This window comes from Lactuca saligna, chromosome 8, assembly GCF_052625555.1.
Source record: "Lactuca saligna cultivar CGN05327 chromosome 8, ASM5262555v1, whole genome shotgun sequence".
NCBI classification, from domain to species: Eukaryota; Viridiplantae; Streptophyta; class Magnoliopsida; order Asterales; family Asteraceae; genus Lactuca; species Lactuca saligna.
In genome coordinates this window covers 134,178,700-134,196,282 of record NC_136424.1, presented here as the reverse complement: position 1 = coordinate 134,196,282, position 17,583 = coordinate 134,178,700, and the positions used below count along the sequence as shown (strand labels likewise).

The 17,583-nt window shown below is 35.7% G+C and overlaps 2 protein-coding genes across 2 annotated transcripts; both read left to right on the top strand.

Moving 5' to 3' along the window:
* Positions 1 to 1,276: 1,276 nt before the first annotated feature.
* Positions 1,277 to 3,416, top strand: LOC145011265 (GDSL esterase/lipase CPRD49-like). Its single transcript, XM_078969951.1, has 6 exons — positions 1,277 to 1,446; positions 1,875 to 1,952; positions 2,255 to 2,395; positions 2,496 to 2,572; positions 2,674 to 2,811; positions 3,087 to 3,416. Exons 1-6 carry the CDS (start codon positions 1,336 to 1,338, stop codon positions 3,208 to 3,210), a joined length of 669 nt encoding a protein of 222 aa, XP_078826077.1. The 5' UTR covers positions 1,277 to 1,335; the 3' UTR covers positions 3,211 to 3,416.
* Positions 3,417 to 4,096: 680 nt separating this feature from the next.
* LOC145008130 (GDSL esterase/lipase CPRD49-like) lies at positions 4,097 to 5,732 on the top strand. The gene is made up of 6 exons (XM_078966747.1): positions 4,097 to 4,257; positions 4,623 to 4,700; positions 4,771 to 4,911; positions 5,003 to 5,079; positions 5,186 to 5,323; positions 5,512 to 5,732. Exons 1-6 carry the CDS (start codon positions 4,147 to 4,149, stop codon positions 5,633 to 5,635), a joined length of 669 nt encoding a protein of 222 aa, XP_078822873.1. The 5' UTR covers positions 4,097 to 4,146; the 3' UTR covers positions 5,636 to 5,732.
* Positions 5,733 to 17,583: the final 11,851 nt, after the last annotated feature.

Below are 17,583 nucleotides of genomic sequence, written 5' to 3'. Positions count from 1 at the left end.
TGTAATAAGATATAGTGCAATATTATTTTTAAGGTTTACTAATTTTCAAGATTGTTTTTAGCTGTCCCATATAATACACGGATTATAACATAGTTTAATTATCATTTTTGTTCTTCAAACAAAAAGCAAAACCTTAAAATTTTGGTTATAACATAGTTGAATTATCATTTTTGTTCTTCAAACAAAAAGCAAAACCTTAAAATTTTGGTTTCTGCTATAAATTTTTAGTTGTTTTTGCGTTTCAACAAACCTATATTACCTTAATTAGGGTTGTAGGTATATCACTCACTTCCCCACATTTTTTTACCAAACCTATTTTTCTCTCACTCCTCACTACATCTCATTTTTTATGGTTTTTAAATTAGTTATATAAAACGTAATTTAATGATTATATAAATATTTATAATAGTAAAAGCACTTAAAAATGACAATTAAATTAAAAAGTAAATTACACGAATGGTCCTTATGATTTAGGATAATTTATATGTTTGGTATCTAACTTTTTTTTTTTTTTTTTTTTAACTCAAAAGATCTTTACAATTTATTTTTGTTGTGTGCTTGATCCTAAAGCTACTTGATTTTTTTCTTCATAATTTTGTCTCTTAGTTGTATGATATTAATTGTTAGTTAAAAAAAATGAAAAATGTTCATAATATAGTTGTTTGATAAAAAGAGAGTAGCATGCGGTGTATATTTATCACACAACACTGATCATTGCACTAACACACACCAGTGTGATGTTCATCAGACTACCGTGGTGACACCTTACTACCGTGGTGTGTTGTCAGCCCATTCCGACCAACCTTAATGCAAGGTAAAAAGAATTACATCAAATTAGATATTACACAACAATATAACCATTTAGGATTTGTGGTGCTAGATGGGGACGCGCCCTCTTGACCACACTACTTGATTTGTTTGTGAAGAAACTCTTTTATGCAAAATATTAGATCATAGTTTAAGTCTCTTTTAACATCCATATAAATTTCAATTACATGATCTAGTGGCATTCATTAAGCAAAATGAATTTATATGCATAATCAACTAAATCAGTCAATCATGAATTTGCAATGACAGTGATAATCAAATTAATCAAGATTGTTATTTGGTTTCTTAAACTAATAATTATTTAATGAAAATAAAAATTGTTGGTTGCAAATGACATAATATTAGTATTTATGACATGAAATAATTAATAATTAATGATAACAAATTAAAAACATAAATCATTAATTGAAAATGACAATTATTAAAATTAAGAAATACAAAATTGGACTATAACCCACACCACTTGTTACCTGCGGAAATGATCTCGGGTTGGTAGAGCGCGAAACAATGGTGGGACCAAGAAGGCCACGGTTCGTGTTATTTGGTTCGTCAATCGTTCAAGGTAGCTTTGGTAAGCAAGGTTGGGGAGCGATTCTCGCAGACATTTACGCTCGAAAGGTTGGATTTCCCCTTTGATTTATGTTCTTATTTGGATCCATTCGTTAGTGAGTTCGAGTTTCAGTATGCTACTGAACGCATCGTTTTGATCATTGATAAATCGATAAGTATCACTACACTTGTAGATTTCTCAAATAACGATAAATCACTTATCCAGAAGTTAAATATCACGAGGAATCGATTAATGGTTGGTAGGTTGAATAAAGGATTGCAATCGCACACTTCTGTATCAATTTATAACTACGAACAAGTTGCTCTTTAAGGGTTTGTTATAGTCATTATTAAAAGCAAACTACAAATTTTCTATGAATCTCAAATCTCAATTGCAGACTCTTTATGAGAAATATAATGTCTTCGATTATTCTATATGTATCATGTATTTGTTAATTTCTGTAAATAAATATCTTTTCACTTTGCAAATGGTAAAGGCAGACATATTTTTGCGAGGATATGCTGGTTGGAACTCCAGGAAAGCTCTAGAAGTTTTGGATCAAATTTTTCCAAAGGTAATTTTGTTAGTTTAATTTCCACTTTGAAAACCAAATTCATAAAGTTTCCCAATTTGTTTGAGTGTCCTCTCTTAGTTCTGGCTTAAATGGAAGAAATAACAATGCACTTTCATTCATTTCCTTATTTTAGCATCCGGCTTTTTCTATTTTCTTAATTACAGCATTGTATTTACACTTTCTTTTTTCTTATTAAGACACTTTACTTTGAAAAATCTACCCAATTATAGCATTCTAATTTCAATTCTTATTAGGTCTAATAAACAAATACCTGAAAGTATGTTGCTATTTCTTGTATATAGGATGAAGCAATCCAACCATCTTTGGTGATAGTTTATTTTGGAGGTAATGATTCAGTCCTTCCTCATCCAAATGGCTTAAGTTCTCATATACCACTTCATGAATATGTTGAAAACATGAGAAATATTGGTATTCATCTCAAGGTAAATTTTTACCATAGATAATATTTTATGTGATACTTTCACCACTTTTCATTTACAGACCTCTTGTGTAAAAATGTTATGTTATGTTACATTTTACCAGAGCCTTTCAGAGAAGACACGCATAATATTTCTTACTGCTCCTCCTGTGAATGAGGCTCAAATTCTACAAGTTTTGGGGTGATTATTACTAACCTAATTTTTTTTCCCATGTAATATGAATATTCCTTGTAATTGTTAATTCTCATTGACATTTGCAACGTTTTTTTTTTTTAAACCAGTGTTGAGGATCGAAAAAATGAACAGTGCAAAAAATACGCAGATGCTTGTGTAAAATTAAGCCAAGAGATGAAGATTAAAGCTATTGATCTTTGTACTGCATTTAAGCAACAAGATGATTGGTTGACAACTTGCTTTACGTAAGTCTGCTTTAATTTCTTATTAAGTAAAAAAAATAAAATCTATATGGGTAAAAAAGTTAAATACGACATGTAATTTGCCCTTTTATAGCGATAAAAAGATTGCCCACACAAACCTTTTGAAAAATTTGTCCAAGTAACATGAGTCTCGGTCACTGTGTCTGAGTCTAGTCTGAGTCCAATGCAAGGCAAACACAGTACAACATGTTTTATGTTTCAGCGTATATTATATATGTACGGTTGATGGTGGATTTGATTGTGTTGATAAATTACAGAGATGGGATACATTTATCTCCGGATGGGAGCAAGATTGTGGCAAAAGAGATTTTGAAAGTTATTATGGAAGCTGATTGGAAACCGAGTTTGGATTGGGAGTCTTTGCCTGTGGAATTTGCTTAATCCTATCGGTCCTGATGACAGATTCAGATAATCTGTCATCAGGACCGACAGACAATATGTTTGATGAAGTTTGAGGTTGATGAGAAAAAGGGTTTGTATATTGTTGTTGGGTTATCTTGTTTTGTTCATTGGTATGACTTCATGACCACCCATTCGATTGATTGTATAATATCTCAAAACATAAAATGTTGAAAAACTTCTCCCCTTGTTTCTATTGAAAAATCAAATGTATATTTCATTAAAAAAAGACAATTTATGACAAATGAGAACCATTAACTATTCGTTGACTGAGAATTCCTGAATGATTTTTGGATTTGAATCTAAAAGTGGGGTTGCCTAATGACATAAGCAACTACAAAACATGTTTAATTGATTCTTAATCCTTTTAATTTCCATTATAAAAATCTCAAAAAGAAACCATAAAAAAGATATTAACCTAGAAAACTGTTAAAGCTATATTTTTATGTTGACATTTATACTTTACGTTATTTATATACATTGCAGTAATTTAAAAAAAATATAACTGATGTAACATTAATTATATTATTTTTGTTATTAAAGCAACACTAATTACAGTTTTATTTATTTATTTATATATAGAAGCTCACATGATATGTCATGTCATCAAAAATTGTCCAACAACGAGAAAAAAAAAAGGTGAAATTAATAAGTTACATTATGTAAAAATTAGAAAGAAAACATTATTACGGTGAAACCTAAAAAAAACAAGTACAAACTTAAAAGTTTTGTTGCAAGTTTCACTTAAAAAACGTGAAGAGTGTTGAAAATAAATAAAAGAAAGATTAACCTAAAAGGTTAAAAGAAAATTCGGTGGTAAAAACGTAAAATTGTAAAAGTTGCAAAGTTTTATTAAAAATACCCTCATCACATTTGTTTACTTTGCGGAATGATCTGGGGTTAGTAGAGCTCGTAACAATGGTCGGGCCAAGAAGGCCACAGTTCGTGTTGTTCGGCTCCTCAATCGTTCAATTTAGCTTCGGCGAGGAAGGTTGGGGTGCGATTCTTGCAGACATTTACGCTCGAAAGGTCGGATTTTCCATCTAATTTACGTTCTTGTTTCGCTTCATTCGATTCTGATTTCAACTCTTCGTATGATACTGAATGCAATTGATTTGATCGCGATAAGTATCAGTACACTTGTAAATTTCTCAATCAAATCATTTATCCAGAAGTTAATTTTGACGAGGTATCGCTTAATCGTTGGTAGGTGGGAAAAGGGATTGCAATTTCACACTACTGTATCAATGTAGAACAATTAACACGTTGCTCTATAGGGTTTAGGGAACTTTAGAATACTAGTGTATTTGCTTGATTTCTTCAATACTAGTTCCTAAATTAATTTTTCATCAGGCATTCGATGTAATTGGTCATTGATTTTGTATCATGTATAGGCAGACATAGTTTTGCGAGGATATGCTGGTTGGAACTCCAGACAAGCTGTTGAAGTTCTTGATCAAGTTTTTCCAAAGGTAATTTCTTCAGTTAACCAAATTCATGTAATTCCCCAATTCAATCTGTTTACTATTTGCCTATTGTTAGGATGAAGCAATACAACCATCTTTAGTGATAGTTTATTTTGGAGGCAATGATTCAGTTCTTCCTACTCCAGATGGCCTAAGTTATCATGTACCACTTGATGAATATGTTGAAAACATGAGAAAGATTGCTATTCATCTCAAGGTAAATTTTATTGGTTTTTACTTTTTAGTTAAAATTGTTTATATGGAAATGTGATTTTAAATTTGTAATAAAACCCACCCGTTTTTACCAGAGCCTTTCAGAGAAGACACGCATAATTTTTCTCACTGCTCCTCCTGTGAATGAGTCTCAAATTCTACAATTTTTCGGGTGATTATAACTAACTGAAGTTTTTTCTTTTTCTTTTTCTTTTTTCATATAATTTTAATTGTTAATCCTCATTTACATTTACAACTTTTTTTTTTAATGGAATCAGTACTAAGGGTCGCAAAAATGAACTATGCAAAAAGTACGCAGATGCTTGTGTAAAATTATGCAAAGAGATGAATATAAAGTGTATTAATCTTTGTACCACACTTAAGCAGCGAGATGATTGGATGACAACTTGCTTTACGTAAGTATCCTTCCATGGACTTGCACACACTCGATCATGATGTACTATTGACGTCAGACTGAGTCTCAGTCTCAATCTAATGCATGCCAAACACAGTAGTACATCATGCGTTATGGTGTACTGCTATTTGATAAAAAGAAATGTTTGATGGTTGATTAATTTTAAATGTGTTGGTATTATGAAAACAGAGATGGGATACATTTAACACCGATTGGTAGTAAGATTGTGGCAAAAGAGATTTTGAAAGTTATTATGGAAGCTGAGTGGAAGCCGAGTTTGGATTGGGAGTCTTTGCCTGTGGAGTTTGCTTAATCTTGTTGTATGTATGCTACTTTAAAATCGGATTGAGGGAGTGTATTATTTTGACTTGATGAAGTTAATGGGTTAAGAAAATTGAACTTGATAGCTATGTATGGTTGTTTCTTTTTGACTTAATTTGGAGATAAAGGACTTATTGGTTAGACCAAAAAAACTTGGCTTCATGTATTAAGACATTAGCCATTCACCGATTTGTCTTTTTTTTTTTTTTTTTTTTTTTTTTTTTTTTTTTTTTTTTCCTAAAACCAACTTCTTTCATGTTAAAATTGGTGTATATTTTGAATTTTTTTGCAAAGGAAGGGTAAAATTGTCGTTTAGTATCGTTTAGATGGTTTATTTGGTGCATAAAAGTAGGTATGTTGAAAATACCCAATACTCGATTGTCTAACCTGATTCGTTTTGTATTCGGGTAGATGGGGCGGGTAAATCAGGTTTCGGGTTTGAAAATTCGGGTAATCGGGTAACCCAATATTTAAATAGGTCGGGTATTGGGTAGGTTTAAAAAAATTCGGGTATACCTGAATACCCGATTTAAAAAAAAAAAAAACTAATTAATATATTAGTTATAATAACTATTAAAGTTGTATCATTATTTTATATAATTATTGTTCCTTATATTTTAAACCAAATGTTATATGGTTTCATTATTTGAACGGTATATGGTAAATATAAAAGAAATTGTTGAAAATGAAATAAAGTTTTGAACAGAATGTTACAACAAATATAATGAAAATAAATGAGATGTTAGATTCCTTTTCATTTTGTTTGTGTACTACGGATCTGTTTTCTTTTTTTTTTTTTTTTTTTCCGACTGTGTACATGTTTCTTTTTTGTTATTTCTTCTTTGTGAATTGAAATATAACTATATAATTGGTCATGCAATTTAGATAAAATGCTAAATTTTTTTATTTATAACTTTTATGTACTCATCTTTTGCATTAAATCATGTAACATGTTTGGTTAATCCAAATTTGATCAAACATTGATCATGTACTCCATAATATGTTTTTTTTATCAAAATTTGAAATGGAATGCAAAAATGAAATAACATGTTATAATGACTTGTGTTGTTATCGTATATGTAGTTGTTAATTGTATGAAATATCTTATTATCCATTTTTTTTATTAAAGCAACCGAAATGCAAAAAAGAATTAAAAAAAAATCAATAAGTGACACTTAAGTAATTTTCGGGTATACCTGAAAATACCCTAGCCAATCTAAAATTCAAATACCCGAAACTCGAGAACAAGAATTACAATATAGGTTGGGTATCGAGTATTATTATTTTAAAGAAATATTCGAACTACCTGACCTGTTCTACACGAAACCCAAAATTTTTACCCGATCAACACCCTTACATAAAAGAACATCAAAGACCTTCACCTTATGAGACCTTCAAGGTGGTCCAAGCCGATAAGAGGTCCGGGGAAAAAGAGAAAAATGACCCTTCAAATTACAATAAATTAAAGTCAAATTACCAAAATTTATATACAAGATAAGAGAGATGATAAATTTACAATTCTTCTTTAAGTTTTGAAAGATGATACTTGTTCCAACTTTAGTATTTTTATTTAATAACTCAACCAGTGTTTGTTTAAAGATGAAATTGCACAAGGTTTTCTTAAAAAAATATTGGTATGTGTAACAAAAACAATGAAGATGCAAATCGAGATTGGTACCCTATGTAAAAAAAGTAAAATAGATTTGAAAGATATTAAAGACATCTTTAAATTCTACTTGAGCATCCAAATCTGGGTCAACACCAGCAAAAACATCTCTAAACAAGGTTTGGGCACCATGCCAAATGTGTCCGAAGAAGAAGAGCAAAGCAATGAAGCATGTCCAAAAGTAATCCAACCTCTCCGACTGCTAAGGTTTTCTTAAAAAAATATTGGTATGTGTTTTTCTAGATGCAAATTACTTATAATATTATCAACTCAAGATCAACATTATCCAACATATCTTATTCAAAACTTGACATAGTCAAATTATTTAATATAAATCCATGATAATAGTTTATGAGATATTCAAATGATACAAAATAAATGAAATCAAATGATGTTATGTTCAGTTTTAGTTCCCCTCCTTAGACCCCTCTCCGCGAGCATTTAAAGAGAAAAAAAGACAAATCCTGTAATCCGTTTTTTGCTTTTCAAACTTCATATAAGAATATAAAATAATATCATTATGATATTAAACAAAGTCATACAAATTAACATCATATTATCATAATATTCAATGAGGCCTAAGCCTCCCCGATCAAATCCAGAATAGGGAGTTAATGATCATCCTTAAACAGTATCCTTGAGCACGAGTACTAACCGTCTTGTGGCTCAAAACATCGAAGATCACATTGGCATTTCCTGAGTAATAAAGAATCCCACAATCATAATCATTGACCACATCAAGCCATTTATGTTGTCGCATGTTCATATTCAACTGATCCATAAGGTATCTTAGACTCTTATGATTTATGTAAATGGTACATCGAATCCCATATAGATAATGTTGTCAAATCTTGAGGGTAAACACTACCTCTCCAGCTCCATATCATGCTTCAGGTACCGAACCCATGTGGTTTCAGCTGTCCAGAAGCATACACAATAACCCTCCCTTGCTGCATGAGTACTACCCCCAAACCGATGATAGAAGCATCATAATATATAGCAAAATCCCCCACACCCTCCGAAAGGGTTAATACCCGAGCCTCACATAATTTCCATCTTAGGGCCTCGAACGCAGCCTGCTGCTTAAGTCCCCAAATGAAAATCTATGCTCTTTATTGTCAAATGAGTGAGATGTACAACAACCTTGGAAAAATCCTGAATAAACCTCCAATAATAACTTGTCAAACCCAGAAAACTCCTGATCTCCGAGGGAGACTTTAGGACCTCCCATTGCATAACTACCTCTATCTTAGCCGGGTCAACCAAAATCCCGTCCTGGTTAACGAGTGTCCTAAGAATTGGACCTCCCATAACCAAAACTCACACTTTGAGAACTTAGCATAAAGCCTCTCCCTCCTCAGAACTCCTATCAATTCTCTAAGGTGTGCCTCATACTACTCCTTGGTCTTGGAATATACCAGGATATCATCAATACAAACAATGATTGAACGATCGAGCATCGGCGTGCATACCCGATTTATCAAATTCATTAAGGCTGCTAATGTGTTGGTGAGCCCCAACAACATCACCATGAACTCGTAATGACCATAACAAGTTCGAAACACTGTCTTCCCCACATCTTCCTCTCTGAATCTCATCTGATGATATCCTGACCTCAGATCAATCTTGGAGAACCAAGATGCACCTTGCATCTAATTGAAGATATCATCAATCAGTGGCAGTGGGTAGCGTTTCTTTACTGCCAACTTGTTTAACTACGGGTAATCAGTATATATCCAATGTGAACCATCCTTCTTCTTCACGAACAAAATCGGTGGTCCATATTGCGAACTGCTTGGCTGAATAAACTGCTTGCCCAACACTCTTGGAGCTGAGATGACAACTCTTGCATCTAAGGAAGTGCTAAACGGTATGACCCGTTAACAATCGGGGCAACGCCGAGAACCAAATCAATCCTGAACTCAACCTGTCTCTTACGAGTCACACTGAGTAAATCCTCTGGGAATACATTTGGAAACTCTATGAATATAAGCACATCTGAAACTGAAACTCTCCTTTAATCCGAGTGTCAATCATGTAGGCGAGATAACCTAAACATTCATGCTGAAGGTATCGTCGAGCCCTGACAGCTGAACAAAAAACCGAACCAACGCTAGAACCATCGCCATAAATAATTATTTGTCCCATACTTGGGGTTAGAACTACCACCCATTATCCCTCTTAATCAATCATGACACCAAATCTACTCAACCAGTCCATCCCTACTATCACGATCACATCCACCTTAAGGATGGGAATCAAATCGATCGGGTAATACACCTGAATATTTCGGAGGTATAATCCTTAAAAACGCTTAATGCAGAAATTCATGCTTGTTGGTGATGGAGACTCGCAACGGAGAATCTAAGTCTCTAAGAGTCATATTGAAACTCCTACTGAAGGGCTGAGACACAAATGAGCGACTTGCATTCGAGTCAAAAAGCACAAGAGCAGGCAAGGAATTCACTAAGAAGGTACCTAGTAGAAATACAATAATAAGCATATAATAAAATAACTTGACATGATAATATATGAGAGCATACTAGTAACGACGTCAGGCACCGCCCTGGCCTCCTATGTTGTCAGCTAGAAAGCACGACCAATGGCCTTCGAGTCCTCAACTCTTCCCTATCGTCCATTCATAATCCTCAAAGTAGTCGGGGTTGGTGCCTGTACGGGCCTAGCAGCAAGCAGATGACACTAGGCATTCAAATAGCCCACATGATCTGTAACGACCCAAAAATCCAGGGTAAAATTTTATTTATCATTATAGTCAAAAATAGATGTTACTTAATCCAACCATTCAAAAACATTGCTTAATTAAAACATTTATTAGAGTTACACCCCAATAACATATAATGCGAAAAATATGGGTGTGTGCGTTGTGATCAAGCCGAGCCCTTCCTTTCCAAACCAATGATGCTTGAAACCATAAAAAAACTGTAAGCACAAAGGTTAGTGAGTTCCCCTTAACATACCCAACATAATCCATATAATCACATAAACCATATCAACCATAAAAGCCATGCATACAAACATATACAAATGTTGTGGACTCCCTCTAGGGTCTTACTCCAGGATGTCATGGGTTCCCCCAAGGTCTTATACTTATGTGCCATGGGCTCCCCTATCATCTTACTTGGAATGCCATGGGCTCCCCCACATGGTCTAATATCCAAGTACCATGGGCTCCCCTATGGTCTTTACTTGGAATGCCATGGGCTCCCCCACATTGGCTGATATCCAAGTGCCACAGGCTCCCTTCGGGGTCTTTCATGCAAGTATCACAAAGACAACTAGCATATCACATATCCCATAAAAAACTAGCATACCATATATCACATACATACTAGGCATATCAATAATGATTCCCAATAATCATCACAGCTAACTGAATGGGCCGACCTTGGTGCCTTCGACCTATTGGTATGGTGAGGAGAATCACCTCACAATGCTGAAAACCTGCGGATAAAACTCTAGCTGCTAGATGAAAGATTCCTGAACTGTCAACATGAAAAAAACCCCAATTAACCATTTCGGTTTCAATGCATAACCATAAATCCACACTTGGGGATAGAAGGACCATTTTACCCGTAACTTAGCTTGGTCCAAAACCAAGGCCCAAACTCACACTCCAAAGGCCCAAAAGCCAAATAATCAACCAAGGCCCAACATATGGCCCAATTTTCTAAATTAGGCCCAAACGTCTACATGGTCTTACCCAAATCTCTACATGGTCTTACCTTAAGGCCCGAATATTTATTCTAGTCCAAACACTTGGCATTTCGATGGTCTAATATCTCATAATCATCAAAGCCCAATTATAGCCCACCTATGACCTAATTTTCCAAATTGGGCTAAAGCCTTTCCAATACACCTTATCCTAAAGCCATATAATTTCCTTAGTCTAAAAACCTGTTCCTAATTGGCCCACGAAGGCCCACAACAACTTAGTCCAAGAAATAGCCAGAAAAAACCCAAACCTAATTAGGGTTTTTCATATAAAATGACGATTAGGGTAAAGTGTTCTTACTTAACTCATTAAGGACAAAATCCATTAAGTCCATCACACCACTAGGCCAAACATACAATGCAATCGGGCATAAGTGTCACACCCCGAAAACTGAAGGCGGAAACATTTCCGGGGTTGACTCCACGTTGAGTATCAAATCCAATGCACATAGTAAGTAAAGTAAAACAACCATTACATTACATAAGAAAGTTTTACAGTTGTTCAAAAGTAAAGTTTGTACAGTTGTGATACATAGTATATATAAACAAAATGAAACGGATCTTCGTGTACTCCGTCTTCTGATCAAAAAGGAATCTTCGGGTACCTGTTCTAACGCTGACCTGAGAACACAAGCGGTTTGAAAATCAGCATAAAGCTGGTGAGTTCATAAGCGGTTTTGTTTGTGAAAATGTTTCGAGTTTCCTTTCTGTTTCTGAAATGTTATATACACCAAGAAAATCCCGTATTTTCTTAAAAGTTGGTTATTGTTTCACAAATGTGAAGTATAGTAAGTTTGTACACTGAAAAACATGTCTACTCATGTGAAAATGTATAGTTGGTTATTTGACTTGTTAAAATGTTATGTTTACTTATCATGAGTTACCAGGAAAGTCCCATACTTTCCTTATTATATGTTACCCATTTGTAAAAGATGTAATGTTATCCAGTTTGTTACTCTTTCTAATTATGTAAGTGTTACCCAGAAAAGCCCCATGCTTTCCTGCACGTTGGTTTCTAATGTAAACGATGTTAAAGATGTAAAGAATGTAATCGTGATTAGGTCCCATGTTTTCCCCAGAAAAGTCCCGTACTTTCCTGAATGTTAGTTACAGTATGTGAAAGATGTAAAAGATGTAAAAAGTGGTTCATTATTACTATAAGTAAATCTCTGTTATCCTAATTGTGAGTTCCATAACCATACAATAGACTAAAACCTGTGGCAATAAGTAGTCAACATGTGGCAATAAGTTGTCCACATACTTATGACTTTCGTCACCCTTGAACCATTTCGGTTCGGCTGTAGCTAGCAGCCAGGTGTGGGGTAGTCAGCCCCGTATAGATCTATACACTTAAGTCACGCTCTCTAAATACCATAGATTCTGGTTATGGGTGTAGTCCTCCACTCGCGTATCTCGGTGGAGTGTTCTCTGAGGACGTGTCTCTAATCATATAGGATTAACAAATTTACTAGTAATAACATGATAGTCCTCCACTCGCGTATGTGTGTGGAGTGTTACCGAGGACAAAACAGTGTACAGGTATTATGTTCAAATGTTTAATGTCATGCTTTTAACTGATTTAAAATGTGGAAAACCATCTGTGAAATATATGTGAAACATAACAGTTTAAAGACCTATTTCACAAATATATGTTACGTGATCTGCATGTTCAAGTGGTTATCAGTTGTGATAATCAGTAATAAAAGCATATGAAATATGAAACACACATTTGAAAACATGTTTTGAGTACAAGAATTCTCTTGTACTTTGCTTGTGTTCCCCCCTGAAAACAGTGAAAAAGGGTAGGGGTATGAACTCACCGGACTCGGAAATGCGTTGGTTTTGGATACTAAACGTTGGTTCGGGGTTTGATTACTTGCGATGTCCCTATGTAACATGAAATAATGTCCATATATATACAATTAGGGATACATTCACTAATCATATGGAACATTACACTCCAACGAGGTTAAACACCTCAAAACGAGCGTTTGGAGTGACCCAGGTGACATCTTCAGACGTGTAATGGCACTAGGGACTTGGGACTTGAGTTTACTTCCCAAGAGTAAACATTTTAAAGAGTTTACAGCCATAGAACACACACATACATGAGTTTATGGCCGTAAACTCATGTGGGTGTGATTTTGGGTGTTTAATGGCTTAAATGGACATTGGGATTGTTGGAATGGATTTCTAAAATGCCTTGGAATGGATTGTATGAAATTTTAACACTTAATTGGCAGTTTACGGCCACCCCATAAGACTTTACAGCCGTAAACTCACCTATGGCCAAGGAAAATTGATTTAAGCTTCAAAGGACAATCACATGTGATTCTAGTTAATTTTCCAAGCCTTGTTATGAATTTAGAACATCATTTAGCACACTTTTTGGAGTTTACGGCCTAGAGGTATGTTCTAAGGCCGTAAACTCTCTTAAACCCATGAAAAAGTTAGTTTTTGATTCTTAAAACAATCACATGTGATTCTAGAAATTTATACAAGCTATTTGAGTGTATTTGATGCATCATTAACATAGTTTTATGAGTTTACGGCCAAGGGTATGTTCCTAGGCTGTAAACTCCTATAAATGACATTTTTTATTTGTTTAAAATCCTTAAACTATTTTTAGATGCATCTAGATTTTACCACAAGGTCAGTGGTTGAGTTTCAAGGCATTTGGACATGTTTTAAGGCTCTAAATCCCCATTTATGTGGAGTTTACGGCCCAAGAATGTGTCTTGGCCGTAAACTCACTTTTGTCCCTCAAAATCAATGTTTTAAATGTTATAAGTCCTTTCCATTAAGTCATTAAGCCATTACTAATGTCCAACATTGCTTAGGAGGGGTTTTAGGGCTTAAAAACCCCATCTTTAGGAGTTTACGGCCCAAGCTTGTTCCTTGGCTGTAAACTCATGTTCTTGGTCCCAAAACACAAATTAAACATTAATTTGAAGGCTAAAGAGGTTGAATAAAAAGTTAAGGGTGTTACCTCTTTGATTTCAAGCCTTAAATCTTTGTTTTGGACCTTGATTTTGGGATGAAGAGAGAGGTTGTGAGAGTTAAATGAGAAATTGACCAAAGGCTTCAAATGGAGGCTTAAACACGTTTATATAGTGTTTATGTTTTGGACACGGAGGAATTCTACCCGATACCGGCGTTAGACGAGGCTTTTGGTCGTACCCGATTGAGTTACCGTAACCCGATACGGTAATTTCTAGAAATATTCCGATCACTAAAGTTGGGTGTTAAAATGATTTTTAAATGTATTAAGACACCCATTAAGTCATTTTAAATATGTACAAGTTAATGAATTAATTAAATGGAAGATCGGAAATCGAATTTGGAAACGACGATTGGTTGCGTGAATTGTACTACGAAAGAGTTAAAAGAAATGATACAGAAATTTCGGCTTGTTACAATAAGTCATAACATCAATCCAATGGTCCAAAAGGCGGGTGCCGACAATTCCAAACTAACATATCCAATATTAGGGTTTTCTAAACCCTAATTAGGGTTTCCAACCCAATTGCGTGCCAATTAGTCCATTGGTTAAGTTTTAGGTCAAATTAGGGTTGCACTAGGATGGACACAACCCAGTGCCACCTCGGGCGGTGCTGGTCGACGACGGCATCCACCATTTCTAACGGTGGTAGCTTATAATTTTTGACCCAACTTCATCACCACAATCTCGGACATACAAAACATCCATACAATCATACATAAATACACACTGCCACCCAAGGTGGCATCTAGTGGCAGCAGAATGATGACATAAGGTGGTAGCCACCACCTCATGGTGGTGGTGGGGGTTTCCTTGGTTTTTCTCTAGCCAAACACACCCATAAAAATATCATTTTAAAGGAAATGAATACACACACACACCATGTAACATACACAACCACCATTGTCGTGGTAGGTGGTGGTTGGAGGCGACAACCATCACCTCAAGATGGTGGTGATGGGTTCTTTTGATTCCCAGCCGAGAAAATACACAAACACATTCACAAACACGAACTGAACATAAAAACACACCCAACTCAGCCACTTCGGGTGACAAATGACGACCGAAGTACCGAAGGCATCCACTCGGAACTGCGGTGGCAACAAAATCGTGGGTTGGGGTGCAACGAGCGAAGAACGGAGAAAGGAAGTGATGATCGCCAGTGTTCTAAAAGGCGCGCCATGGCGTGAGGCGTGGCTTCGCCATTACGAAAAGTTTCATAACGTTGCTGTTAGGTGTAACGCATGGCAAGGTGTGATATGGCACGCCATGGCGCGTTATGGCGTGTTATGGCGTGTGTTTTTTCGTTTGAGACACAGTTTTTTTCTCTTTGTTATGTCTTTTCAAACCGGAGATACAAGTATTGTGGGTTTTGCTAACTTTTTGTTATTAGTTATTGATTTAACACTTCTAAAAAGTAGTTATATTTAATATAAATTATATTTATGTGGTAATATAACTTAAAATTAATACAAAATCGCCGCCTTACATCACGCCTTGAAAAACGCTGTGGCTCGCCATGGCTCGTTAAGCTTGAGGCTTGGCCTTGGCACCACGCCATGCCTCACGTCATTTAGAACCTTGATGATCGCAAATGACAATAACACACAATAGAGGAAGGGATGTCCAGTGGCGGTTCTCATCGTCGCCGACAAAGGGAGCAACGACATTGCTAAATGGCAGCTTACAATGGTGGCATGGACATCGACTAAGAATCGGCGGTTGCTTGGAGCTTTGACTGATCAAAAATCCAAGAGGGAGTCGGGTGGTGGTGTCTGGAAGGTTCACCCATGGCGGCTGAGGAAATATGGTAAGGTTAGGGTTTATACTAGTTATATGGGAGGGAAGGAGTGTCGGGTTTAATCCCGTGCCTTCTTTCAAATTTTTACTAATTTTCCAAGTTTAGTCCCTCACTATCAAACCTTTTTCAAATTAACTCCAAAATTTACCAAACAACCCCTCATCTACAAATTATTTCAACTTAAGTCCATGTATTACCATTCAACCCCCAACTTCCAAAATCTTTTCAATATAAGCCCAAAAACTACAAAACAATCCCAATTGATTATTCTTTAACTACATGCTCAATTATTCTTTAGACCACGAACCTCGACAACACTTTTTTATTATATATATATATATATATATATATATATATATATATATATATATATATATAGTAATTTTCAAATTACATTCTCGGATTTTAGGGTTTGTTTTCGAAATGAGGTGTTACAACTCTCTCCCACTTAAATTAGATTTCGTACACAAAATCATTCCCTACCATTCTGACACACCAAATAACTTGAGCAACACGGCCATAACCACAAGCATACCCCATCATTTCCAAGGCAACCTAAGCCAACCCTCACAGGGTTCTAAAACCGGAAGATGAATGAATTCCTTGCAAGATGATCCCATTTTCTCAATCTGAAATCTGAAGGCTCGACATTGTCTATCTCCTTGACAGACCGCCCATACCGAATCATTTCCGAATTCATTTCACTTATCTCCCAAGTGGCTACTCATCTTCTGATAACTTGAGATTTTCACTTGAAAAACAGAGTCACAGACCAAATTTCCCTGCAGTACACTTATACTTTATAGAAAACTCAGATAGTCTTTTGAGTAGGAGACTTATCCCTACAAAGATTATGACTCAGACAAGAGCTGTGCAATAGGGTTAAATAAGGTATTTCAAGATTATTTAATCCTGCTGTAAGAGGCTTGGCACCTCCCAGCCCATAAGCTACTCCCATAAGGATCCCAAATCACTACCACTACTCGTAACATCACACCACCTACTAGTTGTTTTCCTTAGCAATTGAGGCCTCCCTAGATCCAACTTATCTGCCCACATCTGGAATACTGGATTCCTACCGGGTTGCTGAGCCAAGTAGAAATCTTGAAGTCGCCCCACGCGACCTCCGAAGGCAAGTTCGACTAGCAATAACCGCCCTATCTATATCGTCACTCATGGCTCCATCAATTCTTCTGGTCCATACAATCTTAGTAGTCTGATAACCTGTCGCCAGTCGTCACCAAAATCCAATGCGAAAGGTGAATGCTACCAGAATAACTATAGTCTTGCATCATGCCCGATCTCCAATGACCTACCGTTTCTTGATTCCAATCATGCTGTGGTCTACCCATTATCTTGCGAACTGGCGTACCCTGGCCTAATCATCTGAAAAAATCCGTGAATGCTACATGTCATCCCGCAGTATCACAACACTTCCTATACTATCTGGCCTCCAGTGAATGTGTAACACCCCGTTCTTTAAGTGTATAATTATGAGTCCCTGAGATTTAAGAGGAAAGGTAATTCTGGTCCCTTTCGAGAAATGAGTTTCATCCGAGAAGGTTTCGGGCGGGTGTATGTGTTAGTAGTATTGGGCTTCTCGTCACCCTCGTATAAATGTAAAGTTATTTGAGAGTGGGTTTAGATTAGAGAAGTTGCGGTGCTTCGAAGTTGATCATTGTTTGTAGCCCTTTGTGGTATAAGTGGAAAAAGGATCCCATGCATGCATGTAATTTTGAA